The sequence below is a fragment of the Gekko japonicus genome, unplaced genomic scaffold (genome assembly GCF_001447785.1).
Source record: "Gekko japonicus isolate JY-2015 unplaced genomic scaffold, Gekko_japonicus_V1.1 scaffold244, whole genome shotgun sequence".
Classification (NCBI taxonomy): domain Eukaryota; kingdom Metazoa; phylum Chordata; class Lepidosauria; order Squamata; family Gekkonidae; genus Gekko; species Gekko japonicus.
This window is the reverse complement of record NW_015165838.1, coordinates 716,749-738,456: the sequence shown is the minus strand read 5'-3', so window position 1 is coordinate 738,456 and position 21,708 is coordinate 716,749. Positions and strand designations below refer to the sequence as shown.

General features: G+C 43.7%; 1 protein-coding gene across 2 annotated transcripts in view; it reads left to right on the top strand.

Annotated features, from left to right (window-relative positions):
- Positions 1 to 249: 249 nt before the first annotated feature.
- Positions 250 to 21,708, top strand: part of SLC9A7 (solute carrier family 9, subfamily A (NHE7, cation proton antiporter 7), member 7) — a 75,322-nt gene continuing 53,863 nt past the window's right edge. For both annotated transcript variants that reach the window (XM_015410982.1, XM_015410981.1), the window contains exon 1: positions 250 to 615. In XM_015410982.1, coding sequence (XP_015266468.1) covers positions 372 to 615 — 244 coding nt within the window. In that variant the 5' untranslated portion in view covers positions 250 to 371. The remainder of the gene's footprint in view (positions 616 to 21,708) is intronic.

The window sequence follows — 21,708 nt, the reverse complement described above, 5'->3', positions numbered from 1 at the left end:
ATTTGCTGGGACGGGAGGGATTTAAAACAGGCATTGCCGAACGGAGACCCGCATCCTGTACACTGTTAAGTGACGCATTCTGCTCCCTTGTTCCTCTAGTCCCCGACTCTGAGGGCAGAGCTCCCAGGCCCCGCCTTTAAGGGGCGGGAAGGCTCGCCGCTTAACCCGGCGGCTGTGGCCTGTCGGGCGGGAGGAGGCGGGGTTTGATGATTCTGCGCACTGAAGTTGCTCCTTGCTCGGCTGGCGGAGCGTCGCCGGACGGAGGCGGGCTGGGCATTGCAGACACAGGAGGCTCGGCGCGCTGCTGAGGGCCGGGGAGGAGGCGAAGAGGCGAGGGCGGGTGCCCCGCCGGTCTGCAAGAGGGCAACACCATGCCGCGTCCCCTGCTCTTGTTGCTGCTGCTTCTCGGAGCCCCCGGGCTGGGCATGGGAGACCGGAGTAGCAGCGCCCTGGAGGAGATCGCCACCGAGAAGGAGGCGGAGGAGAGCCACCGGCAGGACAGCGTGAGCCTCCTGACGTTCATCTTGCTGCTCACCCTCACCATCCTCACCATCTGGCTCTTCAAGCACCGCCGGGTCCGCTTCCTCCACGAGACCGGCCTGGCCATGATCTATGGTCAGTGTCGGATGTGGCGCGGGAGGAGGGGAGGGCGGCGGCGTATGTGGTGGCTGTGGCTCTTTATGTGTTTCGTGAGTCACATCTCCAAAACGGGCACGTTTGCCCCTGGCCGTGTACCAAGAACGGGTCCCTGCCACAGAGACCTTTCATTTGCTTCGGTCCTCTCTCTGTCTTGCGAACTCTCCGGTATGATGTGCACATGTGTGTGTGGGTATAATTCTTTGAAGGCCCGCTAAGTAATTCCGGTGCTTGCTTAAACATAATTCAGGATTTCAAAGCTATTAATTCTGTTTGCCCTTTATAAAGGAGAGGTGGTGGTGGGGAATCTCCGGATTCCAAAAAGGTTTGTCTAATATGCCTAATAAGAGTTTAGTAAAAAAGAGAGAGAGAGAGGGGCAAAATGGTTTTGTATGTGGGTAAATAGCATTGTGTGTGTGTGTGTATATATATATATATATATGTTTGGAGAACCTTTATAGAGGTCAGAGGGCTTAGTGTTGGCTCGGTTTCCCTTTGTCCTTTTTCCCAGTGTCCTGGGACATGTTTGTTTTGTAACGGTCTGTTTTTTCTCCCCTCTAGTAGTTTATTTCCTTCAGTGAATTTGGTAACGTAATTATGTGTTCCTTGCTATCGCTGCCTTTCCAGCATCCATGAGCATGCCTCCCCACTCTGAGTGCATGAATATGCATGCGTAGGAACTGCTCCCCTCTTCTCTAGTTAGCTTGCTTTTGAAGAGGAATGAACATGTATTTGGGCCTCTGATGTTTCCTGATGAGGTGCTCCTGACAGACGGTATTAATGGGAAGCAGAAGGTCAAATCCCCGTGAGCATCCTCTGCAGCCTCTTTATGTGCAAAAAGCTGTGATGCTAATGTGGCTCTTTAAAAATACATGTTATATAATTTTGCCTCTTGTGACACTGTACCTTGGAGGCTTGTTCTGGGTCATGATGGGGATGGAGGGGGGTTGAACACCAATAGTTTTATCTATAACAAAGGACATGGTATGGGAACAATCTTTATCCCATTGGCATGTATGTAATTTTCTTAATGGTAATTCTTCTGCAGTGTTGCAAGTGGTTAAAGAAAGATGAACTAGATACTTTTGTGTCCTGTGGAAGGTCTTTTTTCTCTCTTTTTGGGTTCAGTGGCAGAGTCCCAGGTTGGATCCCTGGCATCTTCAGTTAAAAGATTCAGGGAGTCAGTGATGTGAAAGACCTTGGAGAGCTGCTGCCAGGCAGAGCAGACAATAACAATCTCAACGGACAAGTGATTTTACTTGGTACAAAGCAGCTTCATATGTTATGGAGGTTGCTAAATGAAGTAGAAATCCACAGAGTAGTAAGAAGTTGCATTCCCCCAAAGGAAAATTGCAGTAAATATTTGCGTTGTGGCAGACAGTGCAATCCTGTTATGTGTTTCTCCTTGATCAAGTAGCCTATCCCTTTACTTTTGCTATTCACAAATGAGGCTTCTTTGTTGCCTTGAGATGTATTGCACTTGAGTCTCCTGAATGTTGTATAGAAGAAGAGATTGGATTTATACCTCACCGTTCACTACCCAAAGGAGTCTCAGAGCGGCTTACAATCTCCTTTGCCTTCCCCTCGCCACAACAGACACCCTGTGAGGTAGGTGGGGCTGAGAGAGCTCTGACAGAAACTGTTCTTTTTCAAGAACAGCTGTGCCAGATCTATGGCTTGCCCAAGGTCATCCAGCAGGTGCAAGTGGAGGAGTGGGGAATCAAACCCAGTTCTCCCAGATTAGAGTCCACGCACTTAACCACTACACCAAACTGGCTCTCACAGAATGAAAAGAAATGTGTTTAAACATTCATGCCCTTCCACTGGAAGCTGGCTGCCAATTGAATGTTTGTTTTTAATCTTTTGGTAGCTGGTGCTTGCTGGCTTCTACCTGAGTGTGGTGGAACCGGACACCAGAAAAGGTTACACAATGTACCTGAAGTTGTTATGGGTGCTTAGATGATGACATAAACAGGGGTTGTTGTTCAAAGGCAGTTTATAGTGCCAAACTGAAATAAGGCACAGTGACACACGTATTTCTGCTATCTGGTGTGGTACAGAGGTGGGAATTGTGATCAGTTCAGTACTTGTCAGATTTGATTAATGGTTGGTGCAGAGAATTGTGTGCAAGCCTACAGTGACAGCACGTAACCTTGTACTGGTTTCATTTTATCCTTGGATGTCAAGTAGTTCTTACAGGCTTTGAATTCTGGCTAGCCAAATCTTTTTTTTAAAGCTGTGGGTTTGATTATTGTTTTGTTGCTAGTGTATTCAGTTCTTTTGTGTGTGCAGGGTTAGACAGAGCAGGGTAAAATTTCTGCTGGAAATTCTATAGTGCAGATGTTTGCTGTAGTAAGACAGTGCTGATAAATGTTGGCACAGGGGGAAAGAACTGTTTCCTCCCCAGTGATTGCCCAATGGCTCCTTTAAAGTTAAATGCTTGGAAAATCTAGGGGATTTTCCTCAGCAGAGCTTTCTCAACCCATGAGAATCTAGTGATTTGTTCCTTGCTGCACTGGGGTTTTAAAAAAGCAAAAACTGCGCAACAAACACCCTGAATCCAAGCAAATGAAAGTCTGTAAAGGCAGCAGGTGACTGATTCAGTGTAACAATTTGCATTTTGATACCACACATAGTATTCTTCTGCCATATTAGCTTTTATAAGCTATAGCTAATTATGGATAATAATACATGACCATACATCTTCTCTTTGGCATTTTATGTGATCCTCTTTAGCTTCACTGGCTGGCTTGTGCATGTGTAAAGATGCTATTCCTAAGCCAGATGTCCTCTAGTACTATTATTGAAGTCAATGTTTTAGAACAGGGGTGTCAAATTCATTTGTTATGAGGGCCGGATCTGACATAAATGAGACCTTGTTGGGCTGGGCCATGTGTGTCATAAAATGTAATGCCAGGTAGCGGAGATATAAACTTTATAAAGGATGCAAACACAAAGGTTTTTTTACTTAAAATAAAACATGCTTAAAACATTAGCTCTGTAAACTGCAAACCTACTTTTGATTTATTGACACTCACCACAGAAATCTCATGCTCAGAGTTCTGAGTCTAGGACCCAGGTTAAAACATGAAATGGGTGAGTGATTAAGAGAGTCTGACGAAGCAAGCTATGATGCAGCAGCAGAACTGGAAGAAGGAGATGGCCAGTTCCACTGCAGGCCTGATGGAAGCCCCTCGGGGGCCTAATCCGGCCCCCGGGCTGTATGTTTGACACCCCTGTTTTAGAAGCTTTGAAAGGATACTTTTTTATATTCCAGTGTATAAAACACAAAACAGGGCTTGCCATGGATATCACTGGGGTCATTGTGTGTGTGTGTGTGTCTTAATCAGAGATCATCTTTATTTTGTTCAAAATATTAGTATAAAATACTGTATGACATGAACTGGCTTACTAGCTTCCAAAGGATGCATATTTATAAAAACAAGGTAGTATTTCTGGAGATGCAAGTTTGGATCCTGATGGCAGAATGGAAACTTCCTGCCTCCCCCCTCCCACTGCAGCTGAAAGATCTCTACCAAATGCTTCTCCTGGGGGACAGTTACCTCTTAAGGATAGGCTTCAGGAGAGTCTTTAGTGGAATGGACAATGAGTGGAAACTGCAGATTCAGTCTGGTTCCAACCAATGCTCCCTCTAAACTGTGGAGTCTTGTGAGCAAAAATTCTACTTTGTGAGCTACTGACATTAAAGTTGTGAGCAAGCAATTTGACTTCTGCATAAATTAGTTTGCTCTGGAGCCGTCCTTCCTGAGCTAAGACAAAAGTGTGAGCCAGAGAGTAAAAAACTGTGAGCTAGCTCACACTAACTCAGCTTAGAGGGAACACTGGTTCCAACCCATTGATCAGTTTCTAGAAGGAAGAAGTTTCTAAGATACCCATTTCTGGCACTTGGGTACATAGGATTGTAAATGGTGTTATTCCAAAAATGCAGGACTGTGTTTCTTGGAGCTTACAAGCTAAATTGTCTCTTTCACTGTCGATAGAGCAGTAAGGATGTGAACTAACAGGTATACTCAGTTAAATGAAAATGAGGATTTAAGGAGTTAAAGGCTATACCCCAAAGAAGGGAAATGTAGGTGGTGTATACATTCTGTGGGAGAGTTTTAGGCGTGGAAAGAAGGGTAGGTGGACTTGCTTCAGAGAGCAGGATATCTTTGTATATTATCTTGAAGAATGGAGACATTAATGTCTTCATTATTATTCAAAGAAGCCATTATGAAGACTACTGGCTAACTTTCTGTAGAGCAAGTATGTATGTAAACAATAAACACATGTCTTCATTATTCAAAACAGCCATTATGAAGACTGCTGGCTAACTTTCTGTAGAGCAAGCATGTATGTAAACAATAAACACATGTTTAGTTAGGACTGGATCTAGCATCACCATTCACCTCCCAAATCTAATTTGGAACGGACCATTAAATAGTACTTGGTTTCTCATTTTGGTACGACTCCGAATGCAACTTACTTTTACAATGTTTGTTTACTTGGGGCTGTTGAGAATCATGCCACTATGGTTCTCATTTTATAGCTGCATAACCATGCTAAGTTATGACTTACCCCAAACCACACAATGAAAAAGTGTCAAATGTGGAAGTTTAGCTTCACGTCCCTCTTTCTATCCATATATCCTGATAACTTATCCATTTACTTCTGACCTTAAATGAATACGCAGAAGGATACATCTCAGGGACTAATCTGTACTTTTAAAACATAAAGAAAACCAATATTGTAGAATGTCCTCCACCTTTTATTATTGGGGGGAAGAAAGTTCTGTATTGCTCAAGTTGTGCTATCATACCAGAAACTCTTAATGTGTGTTTCCTAAACATAGAAATATTGGGCCACCACAGCAAATTCCTTCTTTTCCATCAATTTGAAGTTGGTTGAACTGAGTAAAAGGGTTGTCCCCATTCCATTCCATCAGTTCCATAGTCTGACTTGACCACTGCTGTGTAGTGTGTGCTTTTAATGTCTGTTACACATTGTGACTATTAGATATTAAAATATTCTGTTTTTCAGACCTTTATAGTTGTAGTGGAGCTTTGGACAAATGTGTATCAAACTTCAGTGGAATATTTTAGAAACTGCAGATCAGGGTAGAAGAAAAAATATATATTTATGGATTTAAGCATAGATTGTGTAGCCCTGTGATGTCAAATATAAGGCTGTAGGGCATTGAGGATTCCGTAATGTAGGTCAATACTCTTGTAACACATTTTGAATAAATTATTGGTCCATCTTCAGGACTAGACATCACCCACTCACTTCTTGTAAATTAATGTACAGATGGCCAGGAGTGATGAGTATAGGACAATGTAATGAAGTTCAGTGAAACATGCTGGGGTGGAGTGGAGTTTAATTCTAAAAGGGGAAGAGATGGAAAATTATTTAAAACAATTGGTGTCTGGGAGAGGAGCCTGGCCCTCCAGCTTGGGGGTTGGAAGTAACCGTTTGACCTTTCTAAATCTGATGAATGGGTCAGTGATTCGGAACTCTCTACATGTATAGTGATCCCATTACTGGCTGTGGCAGTGGAATATCATCAGTATGGTCATAGATGTTAGTTGGAAGGCTATGCCTGTCTGGACAACACTGAATTGTATATCCCTTGGTCCAGATGTTCAGGCTTCTCCTTTTTCTTAAGGTAAAGAGAGAGAGGAATGACTCTCTGGAACTAATTCCCCCAATGTGAGTCATTTCTATCTCTTCAGTTGTGGTGCTTGTGCTCTCAGTGGGCAAGTTTTTGGTTTAGCACGCTTTTAATTTGCGGCCCAAATTTGTTAATAATTAAAGATATTGATGGAATTTGTTTTGTGACAGAGTCTTGAATAGTTACCATAACTGAGCTTTAAACAGGGAACTGTAAAAACTACAGAACACTGTCAAGGGCAGTAGTAATAAAAGTTCTGTGTTAAAAAAAATCACTACCTTCAGTTCTTCAGTAGTCCTCCACATTCATGGCTGTTTTGGCTATGCTTGGCTGTTCTGGTTTTATTAAATGGAGTTTCAGTGTTCTAGTTCTCCCATAATGAACATTAGGTAAAACTAGGAAGTTACTTTGTGGCCATGCTAAAATCTCTGTTAAATACTGGGCATCCTCCTCAAAAAACCATAATTCCTTGGAAGGAAACAATTGCCATTTTTCAAGCATAGACATTTAAATATTAATTTCATTTATACCCTGCTTTTCTTCCCAGTGAGAACCCAAAGCAGTTTACATCATTCTTCATTTTATTCTCATAACAGTCCTGTGGTGATGCTGAGAGTATGTAACTGGCCCAAGGTCACACAGCAAGCTTCGATGGCAGAGTGGGGATTTGGACCCAGATGTCAGATGACATCGTCCACTACACTACACTGGCCCTAACTTTACTGTTCCTTCATGTTTCATCAGAATTTGCATCTCGTTTTTAATTATTTTTTCATTTTATAAGACAATATAAACAATAACTATAAGTCCCCATTTCCTTCCTCCTCCCTTCCACCGGGTTGAATCTAGTGCTACTATCTCACCCTTCCACGACAGCCTGAAATGCAGATTTCAGAAGTCATTTTGGGCTGTCACAGAATGGGTGTCGAGAAAGCTGAGCTCCATTGGTAGAAGTCCTTATGTCCACAGAAATCTGTTGTTCTGCTTGCGGTTGAACTATAGGTTCTATACTGATATTCAACTGGCTTTTCCAAATATTAGTGATTCCCCTTCCAAAGAAAATAATTGTTGGCCACCATTCATCCATAAAATAACCCTTTATTTGTCTCCTTTGCAAAGTTCTGATCAGATAGGTTTTGACTTCCTCCATTGCTGCCTAATGATAAAGTGAGCAGCTGTTAATAAACTATGAACTACCTTTTATAAAAACACGTTGCATTACCATGTATGTAGTGAAACAAGTCTGATTTGCAATTAGTTATGTTCTTAATGCTAACTTGGAGCATTTCACTCAAATCCTTGCATTTTAGTGTATGTCCACCAAGCATACAAGCACAATACAGTCCATTTCCTGAGTTGTGTATATATTTGCTCTTTCTTGGGGGTAAATATAAAAACGGAGTACTTTGAGGAAGTTGTCTTTTGTATTTAGTAATTGCACCTGGTTTCATTCTTCCTGTTTGCATTACTGGCTCTTCAGACAGTGATACTCTGCTAGGTTCCTAGAGACCAGATCTGGTCCCCAACAATTTAATTAGTCCCGAACTGCCTGTACTTTCATTAGGAATTTGTAGGAAAGAAAGATACATTCTACAGTACTGTGATCCAGGAAAGCTGTAATAAGAGTGAACCAGGAAATTCTCAGAACATGGGCTTCTTAATTCCTTCTCTCCCTGCACATAGCATGAAGACCATACATTTCCTGGTTTGGAACAGGGTGCGGTTTGTTGCAATGTCCAAATCAGGCAAAATTACAAACTTTCTGCCTGCTTTCTTTTTCTGTTTCTCTACCAAGGGTTGTACTGTTTGGAGTACTTTGGGCTCATTTGCAGTTTATTCCCAACCAGAAAGTCTCAGTCCCTATGCTGTGTGCACAAGGGAGGAAGAAAGCAAGCTTGAGAGCTCCCTCGTTCATTTTCAAACCAAGGTTCTGTCATGCTCCAGAATTCAGCCCTGTATGATGCTGTCTAATGGTGAAGCCCTTCTTGCTAGAAAGGTGTACCTTCATTATGGAAACCAGGTGAGCTGACGCAGCAAAATATGCTTCTGCCCCCAAGAATAGAAGAAGAAGAGATTGGATTTATACCTCATCCTTCACTACCCGAAGGAGTCTAAGAGCAGTTTACAATCTCCTTCCCCTTCCCACAACAGACACTCTGTGAGGTAGGTGGGGCTGAGAGAGCTCTTTCGAGAACTGCTCATGAGAGAACAGCTCTGAAAGAATTTGTAACCGACCAAAGGTCACACCAGCAGCTGTATGTGGAGGACTGGGGAATCAAACCCGGTTCTGCCAGATTAGAGTCCATGCCCCAGCCATTACACCAAACTAGCTCTCCATTGGAACAGTTCTGGGGTAAGATAAACTACAAAATGTAATAGGCAGGGCTACTATGGTGCTGGAGAAGACTCTTGAGAGTCCCTTGGACTGCAAGAAGATCAAATCAGTCAATCCTAAAAGAAATCAACCCTGACTGTTCCCTGGAAGGCCAGATAATGAAACTGATGCTCAAATACTTTGGCCACCAAATGAGAAGGGAGCACTCACTGGAGAAGACCCTGATGCCGGGAAAGATTGAAGGTCAAAGAAGACGGGGACGGCAAAGGATGAGATGGTTAGACAGTGTCATCGATGCAACGAACATGAAATTGAGCACACTTCAGAGGACAGCGGAAGACCGGAAGGCCTGGTGGGATCTGGTCCATGGGGTCGCGAAGAGTCGGACTCGACTGTGCGACTGAACAAAAGAACTTCTAGATCTTTCTGATGCAGAGGAATTTGATTTTTATGTAAAGCCTGAACTTGCAAATTTGATTCTGGCTACTGGGAACCAAAAGCATTTTTCCGTCATTGACGGGAGGCACAAATCTGAACTGTTTATTATCTGGTCTGTCCAAAGGTCACTTAGCCCAGCTTGGGCCAAATGCCTTTTGTTACAGGGCTCCAACACAAAATTACAAAACCATGGAATGTGACTGTTCACACATCAGTCTGGTAGTCTGCCACCAACCCCTTTTTACTAACCCAATAGTCAGAAGCAAAAGGCAAAGCTCCTAACCCACCTGGGTCTAAATCAGAAAGTCTGGCCTACAAGGTTGGCTCACAGGAGGAATTTCTCACAAAAGACAGGTTACTCTGGTAGGTGGTCTGCCAGTCAAGGTGCTAGATTTAGATTGAGAACTGTGAACACAAATAACCACAAAAGTAAATTAAAATATATATTCTATTAAGAAGAGAAGAAGAGGAAGAGGAAATTGGATTTATACGCCGTCCTTCACTCGAAGTCTCAGAGCAGCTTACAAACTCCTTTCCTTTCCCCTTCCCACAACAGACACCCTGTGAGGTAGGTGGGGCTGAGAGAGCTCTTTCAAGGACAGCACTTTCAAGGACAGCTCTGACAGAACTATGTCTTGCCCAAGGTCATCCAGTAGCTGCAAGTGGAGGAGTGGGGAATCAAACCCGGTTCTCCCAGATTAGAGTCTGTGCACTTAACCAGTACACCAAACTGGCAGGATTACTTCAAACGAGAACAAGAGATTGTGATAAAATAAGAAATCTATAGAGATTTAAAGGCTAGCTAAAACTGTATTACATTGGTTCCAAGTTACAAGATATTACCCATTCGCAGATGGTAGTTCCAGTGATTCAAAATGAATCTTCTCCCAAGTCACCACAGACCAGAGCTGGATGGCCCATGCAAGCAAGTGTCCAAGATGGCCGAAAGTGAGCAAGAAGATGTCTACATGGCTAGGTCTCAGGTAGCCATCATCAGGATGAGAATAAACTAGAATTTTGCTTCTTTATGGGTAAAGGGACCCTCATGGTACTAGGCCTTTGCACCAATAAGGTCTCTTTGTTATGACACATAGCCAAAGTGTTGGACCAGTGATTGAACAGGTGATCTCAGCGGTGGTCTGACCTGGGAGGAAGGCACAGAGGCCACCTGCAGCTAGGCTCGGCCCCTTTCCCACAGGTGCAAATCATGGCTTAATTGGGAGGAATGCAGCTAATTGGGGAATACAGTACCAAGCTTACCATCACAGCTGTGTTATCTACACTTCAAAAGGTCGCTGTGTTCTTTCTCAGCAAGGCAGTTTTCAACTCCATTTAATTCACAAAAGGCCGCATCTGAAGCCTGAACCCAACTTTGAATCAAAACAGAATTTTAAGGGAACCAAAGTTCTTTACATGGTCAAATCTTTTTTTGCCATTGACTTTTGTCACCCAAACCTTTACCAACTAAAGGCTGTAAAAACAACCCCTATATTGATTCTAACGTTAAAAATGAGGAATTTGAGAAAGACAGAAGGCTCCAAAAAACTGTATCTGACAACGGAGAGGGTAGATTGTGGCAGCTAGGGTACAGACTGAGAGGAGATAAGAGGAAATAAATACCTTGGCTGAGATGCATGGGTGTAATGCCGGTTGATTTGGCCTCCTGGCTAGATTGTGGCTATTAAGCTCAGGAGTTGGCTGTTACAAGGAATTTATAAACTTAAATCAGAATCTATGCTGTACATTCCCTTGGCTTCATAGTCATAGTAGTACTTTGGGGTGGAGAGCTCTTTCTCACAAAAGCAATGGGCTCTCACAGATGGGGCCAGGGTTTGCGGAGCCTCTTTCGGGTCCCATTTCTGCCCCATGGGGGCATCCTTGTTCTCTGTGTTGGTATTTTACTATGTAAATATTTTGTGCATTTTATTTCTGCAAATTAATATTGGGTTCTATATGTATGTTTGCTGTGGTTTAAAATGCAGGCCTCTAAGGTAAGAAAGAGGGGGCCTGGTTGGGTGAATGAAGTGTGTTATGATTGGAAGGTAGCTATACTTAGGGGGTGGAGTTGACTAGGTTTGTTCAGAGGGTGTGTGAGAGAGAGAAGGAAGGAAGGAACTGAGTGAGAGAAATCTGTATTCTTTTGTATGGAAGTCATTAGCCTAAGTGGCAAGTGAGTAAAATAAGCCTATGTGGCTAGGACAATTTAGGGAACTGTAGAGAAGGAAGGAGAACTGGACCTATCTTGAAACCATCTTTAAAGATGCTTGAAGTTTAGCTTATTCCCAGCAGTACACTGAAGGTGGTCTTAGCTCCTGGGCTTTGCATGGGCTGCACAGGTAAAAGGGTAAATATATTGGTTTAATACAATGCTGAGCTAGCAGTTACTTGCATCTCTGTCCTGAACTGAACAATTCCCAGGGCTGCTTCTGTGTTTGTGAAGTATAGCTTAGTGCCTACCACAGGATGTTCTGAAGGGCATAAACAGGACAGTAACTTCGGCTGATGTTTCCATTTTGTTTTTCCTGCAGGTCATCAGTATGCACTTTGCTGGTGATATCACAATAGACCAATGCAGAAGCTTGCACGCTTCATATAGGGGTTAGGTAAGTGTGAATCTTTTCACCAATATTGTATTTTTTCACCAGTCTTAATATTCTTATTTTATAGTCAAAATATAAAATAAGAATATTTTAAAGGAAAACATGCTATATTGAATAGCAACAAAGAAATAAACTCCTTGGCATCAATTATCTGGTGGGATGTGATGTCGCCAGCAGAGTGCATCCTAGGCTGCATTGGCCAGTCTCTTGATACCTTGGTGTTGTGTTGAGGCAGTAACCACAATTTTGTGCACCTGTTGGGAGAACTCCTACTTAGAGAGTGAGGGAAAGTATGTTGTTCAGTGTGTAGCAGTATGTCTCTGCACGGACATTTCTTTTTTCAGACATAGACCACTTGTGTGGTCTGAAACCAATGCAACAGGGATGGGCACAGACCAGGAAAGCCCGGTTCAGTCTGGGGCTCGTGAACTGGGCAGCCCCAAACCAAACCCCTGAGCAAAAAACCAGCCTGAACTGAACTGGTTCGGGTGGCATCAGGCATCATCCCCAGCATACCCATGTCATTTCTGGGTGGTGTCAGGCCCTATCCCTGGCGCCCCATGTTACCCAGAAGTGATGCGAGCACATTGGCGCTGCACTTGCATCTTTTACGGATGATGCAAGTGTGCCAGGGGCAGGTCCTGACACCACCTGGAAGTGGTGTGCTGAACACGCGAGCTGAATCAAGCCGAAAAGCTCAGTGAGTGTGCGGGGGAAGGTGCCTTCCCTGAATCTTGACTTGCAAACCCTGAATCGGGCAGAGTCCGGCTTGGACTTGGGTTCAGTTTGTGCCCATCTCTACAATGCAATATCCTGTCTTAAGAACTCAAAATAAGATGATTAGTGTCTGTGCTGAATTTTCCATTCCCATGTTTGCCTCTGATATTCAAACTGTGCAAGGCAGTATTTGTAGGGGATAAATAGAGGACTTCTCTGCGACTCCTGTCTTCCTTTCTGGACACTTCTGCCTGAGCATGAGAAAAACATTCTTAGCTTCTTAGGATGAAGAATAAGCACAGGGAAAAGAGTTCTCAGTGAAACATCAGTAGGTGGGGTGCATTCTCTACTACCTTCTACTTCTCCCCTGAAAGGGCCGCACCTTCAAATTAAACCAATTTTCAGTCTAGTTGATTTCAACAGGAGATTCTGTTGCACTGAAAAAAATGAAAGATGCTGAACTTCTGTTGTCTTCCTCTTCAGAGTACGGTTGGAAAGCATGCAAATCAACCACCATGCTAAAGCTAAGCAGTTTGGGCTGATTGTCTTGTCTGCTTGGGCCTACTCCTGTGAACCTTTGGGATGTTGCCTTGAGTTCCACAATGGAAAAAAAGAGGGGATATAATTGTAGCAGTAAATATGTAACATAATATAAATGTAGTATTCTGTTTCTGGCATTGCTGTGGAGCCCCTTAATGCTTGTAGTGGTTGTGTGGATGATTATTTTTCTTCTTCCCCTTTTAACTTACATTTTTAAAATCCAGTTAACACATATTAGTCAGTTTTCATCTTTCCAGCTTTCTCATCTTCCTACTCTTCACGTACTCCACTACTGCAAAATGCATCACAGCAATCTGTTCCCCTTTTTCCATTTGTGATACATTTTTATGCACTTGCAGTAAAGTTTTATTATGGACTTAAGAACACATGACCTGAAAAGGGTAGACAGTTCACAGATTTTCAAGAGAAGATGCTTGAGGACGACAGGAAGCAATACACTGAGAAGATACAGCATATTTAGAAAGGTATAGTGGTGTGGATGCAAGCAGAAAGTGATATTAAATATTTCCATGCCTGCTAAGAGGTCATCCTGCAAAACTGGCAGACATGAATTCTGTCTTCCTTGGTGCTTCCAGAAATTCTTGGCTTTCAGTTCTCACAAAGCTAGCAAAATTATGTTAGACTAGGAAAAAGGCCCATTGTGGAAATAAATACAACGGCCTCTAGAAAGAGGCTCTGGGCGGATGCCCCGACCTTGGACACTCAGTGTCAATTTGCTGTGGCGACCTCAGCAGGGTATAATGACACTGAGTCCACCATTTTCTGCAGAGGAACTGATCTCTGCTACCTAAAGAACAGTTGTAATTTTGAGTGATCTCCAGCCCTCACCTGGAGATTGGCAACGATGGTTCCCCAGAAGGGAATAGTTGGTTTGGAGGGTGGAATCTATGGCTTTGTACCTGTCCGAGGTCCCACGCCTCCTGAAACCTCACCCTCTCCAGGCTCCATCCCTGACATCTCCAGGAATTTCCCACCTGGAGTTGGCAACCCTATCTCCTTCCCAGCCAAGCATCAACCTACCCTTATTTTCCCCTCACTCTTCAGCTTTCCACCCCCACACACCTGCAGCCTCTCCCGTGCTCTGAAGCTCTGACTGCTATGTCACATTGGCTGTCATATGGGGGCCACCTCAGCAGCATATAAGGATACAGAGCCCACCATTTTCTCCAGGGGAACTGATCTCTGCTATCTGGAAAGCAGTTGTAATTCTGAGTGATCTCCAGTCCTCACCTGGAGATTGGACACATTTTACCTCTGAACAGCAAACTGTTTAGAATGTTAGAGGCAAAAGCCAATCAAGTCGTATATGCAAGCGACCTCTGTGTTTCGAGGCAAAGGCCAATGAGGCTGCATATGCAAATAACCTCTGTGTTCTGACTGGTTATGTGGGTGAGAGGAACAGCAAAATGTTTAGACTGTTGGAGGCGAGACTCAAGCAATGCAGCCAGTGGATAGGGACAGATTCTGAGTGACACACCAGGGCGCCAACCAATTCCGGAGCGTGTGGAATGTTCTAGAGAAGTGCCACCACCATTCGGCTTTTATTTATAAGGGAGATTGTTCTCATTACTACCTGTTACCAGGCCTTAATTTGGCATCACAGCCCATGGCTGCTTATGTCTGAGGGAGAAGGGGTGGAGTGTGGGCATGGCCTTAAGGAGAGCAGCAGAGAGCAACATGGCAGGGTTGGGAGGAGAGCCAGATGGGGTGGCGACAACAGCAAGGGAGGAGCAGTCAGAAGGAAGCCCCACCAGTACTAGCTTCCAGGGGAGCAAAGAACTCCTCTGGTGCAAAGGCCTCCTTAAGAAGAAGGGCTTACTTGAGAGTAGGAGCAGGGAAATGGGAACTTAGAGTAGCCAGGTGAAGAGGGATAAAAGACCCCCAGCAGAAAGCAATAAGGGTATAGCTGGCTGAAGGCTGTAGGTGTGGCAGTCTTGGGGCCTTTGTACACAGGAGGGTACCAGGTCTCCTGAAGCCTCTGAAGTCAGTATTCCAAGCTCCGAAAGCAGCCAGGAGGAATATTTAACACCTGACCCAGGGAGCTGGGCTTCCCTTGGCTTAACTGTGCAGGAAGGGTGCAGCAGCCAGGGCAGGAGCTTAAGGACCTGGAAGATGGACCCAGGTGGGAAAAGTATCCCTATCAGCGAGGTATAAATAGATGGAGATGAGGCTGCACCACAAGGTGATGGTTGACCTCTGTTGTTGGCAATGTAAAGAAGCCAAGACAGTAAAGTATTTGTTTATTTATTTTATTGGGATTTTTACCCCACCCTCCCCGCAAAGTGGGCTCAGGGCGGCTTACAAGGGGCAAAGTGTTCTGGTGTGTTGCCTCCCCTCTGACAGTGTGGAGGAATGATGGCTCCTCCACAGGAGGATGCGTCCCCTAACCCTGGGGGGGCTTCACACTTGGCTGTCATTAATACTTAAACCCCAGCCAGTCTGGCCTGTGAAAACATTCCTTGTTGACTTTAAATTACATGATGTCCATAGTCTAGAGAAATACAATCATGGCATACCTTCTGATGGCTAGATTAGAGTTGCGTGCCATTGACTTCTAATATAAGGGAATTTGTCTAGCAGTTTGTGGTTGTGATACGGGGAGGTGGCTGTTCAGAGAGGCAAATAAGAATTTGGTGAAGCACCCCAAACCCTTGGGTATGCTTAAAGTATTTCTTTGGATTGTGTCCCTGAGCACAGAAAGCAAATCTGTCTGAACCACTCCAGGGCCATTACAGAAACACGCTATACCTTTGGCGTGGCAGCAGGTGTTTTGTGTAATGTTACAGAAACACGCTATACCTTTGGCATGGCAGCAGGTGTTTGTGTAATATAAACAGGAGCAGAAAGGCCTGGAGGCTAGGCTGTGGCACAGAGTCATCCCTACACTCCTTCCTGTTTCTCTAGAGCTGCCCTACTGCTTGTACTCTGGCTCAGCAGACAAGAGGCAAAGCTACTTCTGAGAACAGCAGGTGAGGGGAGGCTGTCTACGTGCTGCAGTGGAGCACTAAAACATACATTGTATAAGTTATCATACAGTGGATTTGTCTTGTGGCACACTTACTAAAAAGGCTGGTCACCACTAAAGGACACTAATAGCTTGCCCCAAAGCAGTGGGATAAAGGTGAAAACAAGGATGCAGCTCTGTTTAAGTAGGAAATACAAAACATCAATCCACTAAAGAATATCCAGACCAGAAGACCTCAGCTGCAAGTAAACGGTTAAAAACAGTTGCAAAACTAAAATTAGTTTAAAACCACATGAAGAAATTGCAGAAGAAACCTAAAATAGTAGTAAAAATAATGCAGTGAATGCTAACTTCTGTCTATGCAGACATTTGCAGTTTAAGCTGTTCTTAAAGTCCGGGGTCATTCATACGGGTGAAAGTGATTTCAGGTATTTTGGATCTACGCCACTTAAGACTTTTAACTGTGAGAACCAGAACATCAGGTGGGGCCTGGAAATTAAACAGCACCGGTCCTATATGTTTATCATTGCAGTTTTCTTATATTCTGAGTCAGCACACTTTGTGGCAGCTGTAATTTTAGGGATAGTCTTCTAATGTAACTCTACGTAAAATGTGTTACGGGGTTCTAATTGAAATGTTCATTAAAAAAGTCATAGACCAGTAGAATAGAACACGCACTGCAATCTAGATACTGCTAAGGCATGTGTGACAGTGGTTAGTCTGTTTTGTCCAAGAATGATTACAATAGGCACCCTAGCCCAAGGTTGTAAAAAGTATACCTGACCAAACGGCATGGGAGGCAAAACAGACTGTTGTAGGTCAGTGGCTATGCAACAAGCAGTAGCTTGAGCACTACATTCTGGGATCTGCAGCTATAAGGCAGTACCTCCTGAACAAACCCATCTTGATCAGGTGACCCACAAAATGGACATAGTTGACAGTATTAAAAGCTACTAAGAGTAGTAGGAGATGCATTCTTCTTGTAGGTTGCCCTCAGTCAGTTCCTTTCCCATGCTCAGACTAGAAACCAAACACAGCCATTTATTACTATGTAGATATGAAGTTTGATTCTTGCGTTTTGAAACTAGAATCCTGGTTATTTTAAACATTTCTAGTACCAAAAAATTCCCACAGCATAACTATGAATGCTCACTTTACTTTAGTAATTACACTCTGTGCTTTATTTACAACCAGGAAAGAAAGCTGCCATTGATACAAATGGCATCTGCAAAGGATGGAGTGTGTGTAGGAATGATGAACTCCAGCGTTGATGAAAGGGCAGATTGTCTTGTTGCATATTTAATTGGCAGTCTTGGAGTGTGTGTGTTGGCAGGAAGTGTTGATGTTCTCAGAATCCAATATACTGAAGACCAACTGGAATCTGTTTATGGCTTTTAAATTTGAGGGGACCAGGAAGCAAGTTGTGCACTGTAGTTGATCTCTCTTTCCCCCCCTTCTATCTTAATGGCAAATCTAGATACAAATAAATTTTTAGCTGGTGTCATAAGGAGCGGCATAAAATGTGACTGCAGTTTGTGCTTAAATTAAATTGTGTGCCACAAAACAAGCATATAATCCTAATACAAATATACGCGCTGAAATCTGGATGTGAATCAAATCAGCACTGTTAACTTTATTAACAGGATGAAAGGAGTCTGTAATAGCTGGGAGTGAATTTAGTTACCTGGGAAGTCACAGCTTCTTGTTGGGTTTTCTGCCTATTAGAATACTAGCCTCAAGCAAGGGAAACCTTCATTGTATTCCTCTTGCAGATAGGCTTAAAGAAAGAATATGGAAATAATGGGTAGGGCACTGTGGGGCTCTTCTTGCCCCACCTCTTGCCCCTCCATTGCGGCGACTCCTACCACTAGAAGATCCTCTAGGCCTCTGTGGGTGCGTTCAGATGGGGCATTTATGCCGGTATAGATGCCGGTTGGAATCGGTGTTCTAACAGGCGATCACACGGTGAACATCTTCCTTCAGTCCCTAACCGTTGTATTCTGCTACTAGGTCCCTGAGTGGTGGTATCCTGAGTGCACCGGTTCCAACCGCATTATCCCCATCTGATTGCTCTCCGCCAGTGTAGAGCCACTTCCGTTCGGAAGCCTGAGGATTCCACTTTTCGGCCGCCATTTTTTAAAAGCCTCCTCAGTGTGCGCTTGGGTGAAGCTTCGCCCCGGCGTTTTTTTTTTTGTTTTTTTTTAAAAAGATGCTTAGTTTTAGGCTGCGGATGAGTCCGGGACCTCACGGAGGCCCTTTTCACTGTAAAAATTTAAAGGGAAGTCTTCACTTCAGGGCACGCTTTTTGGGACACGGTGTTCTGTGCCTGCGCGAAGATCTCAACTCTGTGGATGGCTGCCTATGCGCATGTGCAAAATGTAAAAAAAAATTTTAAACCGCCGATGCGCGCTGCTGCGCATCGGTAGTGTGAACGGGCATATTGCGATGTGCTGCACAGTCAGGAGGTGAGTGTGATCACGTTTCTTCTGGATCAAATTGCACCAGTTGGAACTGAACGCACCCAGTGAGAAGAGAGGAGGGGATTGCAACACTAGGACTCTCCTCTTCCTCCCTGACCTCTGCTTCCTAGTGGTACAAACAGGATCGGCTATAACATCCTGTTTCCGGGCCCTCTTTGAATAACCAGTGGGATGCCATGTTGTCCTGCCATTTACACCCCACCCATGTAACCTGGAATTCATGGGGATTGGAGGAAAGCTCTCGTTGGCCTGGGCAGGTTCCTCCTGCCCCCATCCATCTGCCATTATGCCAGATGCCTTTCCCCACCACCTTTCTGCAGGGCTTCTTCTTCCTTCATAGGCCAGCTACCAGCTGCCTGCTAGGGTGCTTCTTTCCTTGGGAGCCATCCCTGCAGCCCATCTACCTCAAGCCTGGCTTGGTTGTGCTGTGGCTTGGGTGGGTGGCACCAGGTCAGCCTCATTCCTGACCAAGTGAGAACAGGCTGGTGCCATCCTAAAGGAACATAGCCTGGCTGGTGGTGCTAGAGGGTTGTCCTGGCTGTCCTGACATCATGGAAGAGGAGGGGTTTTTGCATTGCTGCAGCTGGTAAGACTAAGTGGGGTCCTGTGACCACTGAAACATCAGCTCTGTGCTGTGGCCAATTCTATGTTGAGGTTTATTAGTGGCCTGAAAATAAAACTTGTGTCATTTTGTATAATAATCAGCATAGCCAAACTTGGAATACTGTGTCCCAGTCTAGATCTTCCCTATTCTGCTTTTTTTTAAAAGGCTGCAGGAGGTACAGGAAGTAGCAACTAAAATGATGGAGTATTTGAAGCACTGTCCCTAAAAAGGCACATTGAAATTCTCTTTTGGAACTTTTTTTTTTGGGGGGGGGGAACTGATGGGGCTGGGTGCCATAAAGGTCTAATTGTAAATTGCGCTACAAGACCTTTCCATTTCTCTGCCAAGGTAAAGATTCAGGACCTTGGAATGCAACTGATCACCAGAAAGTTTGGAACAGTTAATTTACACAACAGTTAGCTATAGCAAGCATATTAGTCCCACTTAATAATTTCTGCTTCAGTTGCAGATATTTCTGGACCCAGTTCCTAGTGTGGGTGCTTAAATTTAAAGTCCTTCATCTGGGACATACGTTCTTGGAGAGGGTCTGTCAGTATGAGCCCTGGCTGCAACTTCACCAAGTACAGCAACGCTTGCTGGTCCCACCTCCTCGGTGGATACCTTCTGCTGCTGCCCATTATGGATGGGCCTTTTCAGTGCTTGATTTTGGAATTACCTCTCAGAGGAACTTGTGAAAGCATCAGCTCTTCTGGAATTTCATAAGACGTGCAAAAACCCAGGAGAAGGACTTGCCATACTCTGGGACTCTTGCACTGGAGTGTCTTGTGTCTTTCTGGCTTGTTTTTATGTCTTAATGTTTTATTATTCTTATGAACTAGTTATTTAGACTTTGTTTTATTTCTGTTACCTGTCTTGTGTCCCTGTTGTCAGGGAGAAAGGTGGGCACACAGATAATAGAATTTAGTACTGCAAGATAGTATTAACTCAATGACTCTTTAAAGATTAAACAAATTCTTGAACGCTATCAGCATTAATTAGAGTTGGTAGTTAAACGGAACATCCGAATTCAAAGGCAATATAATATCACAGCAGATAACATTGTGAAGGGCTTGTGAGTTATCTAGAAGTATGTGGCTGGCCACTGCTGAAAACCAAATGTTAGCCTACATGAGCTTTAATCCAATACCGTAATATTTGCAATAACAAGATTTTTTTTTCCTACAGAGTACCTTGGTTTTAGAGTGAGTTCAGGTTTCATGTGCACTTGATATCTTCCAGCTGCTTCCAGACTATATAATATCCAACAATTATTATTTGGAATACACAGTAGCAGCTGAAGGTTGAAAGCAGACTGTAAGTGATTGGCACCCTCCCTTGAGAGAACAAGATCTATGTAAACAATACTGACAGATCTAGGTTACGTTACATTATCTCTGCTTATAGATGCAATTTGGTAGGCTCTATTACATACAGATCAATGGCTGCATGCATATTCTCGTTGGAGGAACAGCTGTCTGAGGTTTCCTTTCTATTAGGACTTCCGCATGAATGAGGCATATACCAGCATGTGGTAATTGGTGAAAATGTCTGTTTTGCACACAAGTGGTGAATAATCTCAAACTGTGTCTCCCGGTTTATGGCTGTGTGTCAGTTATGTGTTCCTCAGACTGCCTTTTCCTGGTGGTACTCTCACATAGGATGGTCCATTTAACAGCAGTGAGGTCACAGGCATTCCTTGTGTAGGTTCCTTCCTGTGGAATGGCCTTTTTGGAGTGCATGCTTCACTTGCCACATTTGGGAGGGTAAGACAAACCTATTCCAGAGAGGATTTGGTGCAAGAAAAATTGGTTTAGGCTATGTTTACCTATGTGTATTGGCTTTAAATGACTTTTCTTATATGTGTATAGGTTTTAACTGACTGAATGCTTACAAGGTTGTTGTGTCCTTGCAGCTTTTTCTTTTTTGTTGGCTGCCTTAAATTTGTGAAGATAAGGCAGAAGCGTATCAGTACTTTAAATAAAATATGTCTGATGCTTTTTCAGATATTTAATTAGAGTGCAAAGTCACCCAGTCTTCATTGTGATGCACTGATACAGTCTATTCAGTTTCAAGAATATGGTAGTGATGCTAGCTGTAGTAGTGTAAAGAATGCCAAATACAAGATCAAAGACCGATAAAACATCTGGAAAGATCAACATAACTTCTTTATTTTGCAGCCTCTTCCGTGTGTCCCACCCCTCTTTTCCTCCACTACCAAGTTTTGTAACTAGTTTATGAAAGTGAAGTCGCTTTTATTTTAAGGGGAAGGATGTTACTAGATTTATTGTAGTTCTTTTCTTTCTTAGCACTATATGGTGGGTAGTGTTATTTTAGACACCAAGTTAAAATGAAGCATAAGTGTAAAATATTAAGTTTCTAAAATTCATCAGGTAATTAAAATGCCATCCAAATATATGCATATATAACTGATTTGGAAAATTCCAAACCTAAGACTAGGCTATTTCTCTTACAGGGTGACTTCAGGCATTACCGAGAAGCACTGGGGAAAAAATCTGCAAGTGATGCTCTGTCATTTTGGTGCTTGGGGGGGTCAACAGTGGGAGGGCTTCTAATGTCCTGGCCCCACTGGTGGACCTCCTGATGGCACTGGTATTTCTGGCCACTGTGTGATTACAGAGTGTTGAACTGGATGGGCCTTTGGCCTGATCCAACATTGGCATCTCTTATGTTCTTATGTTCT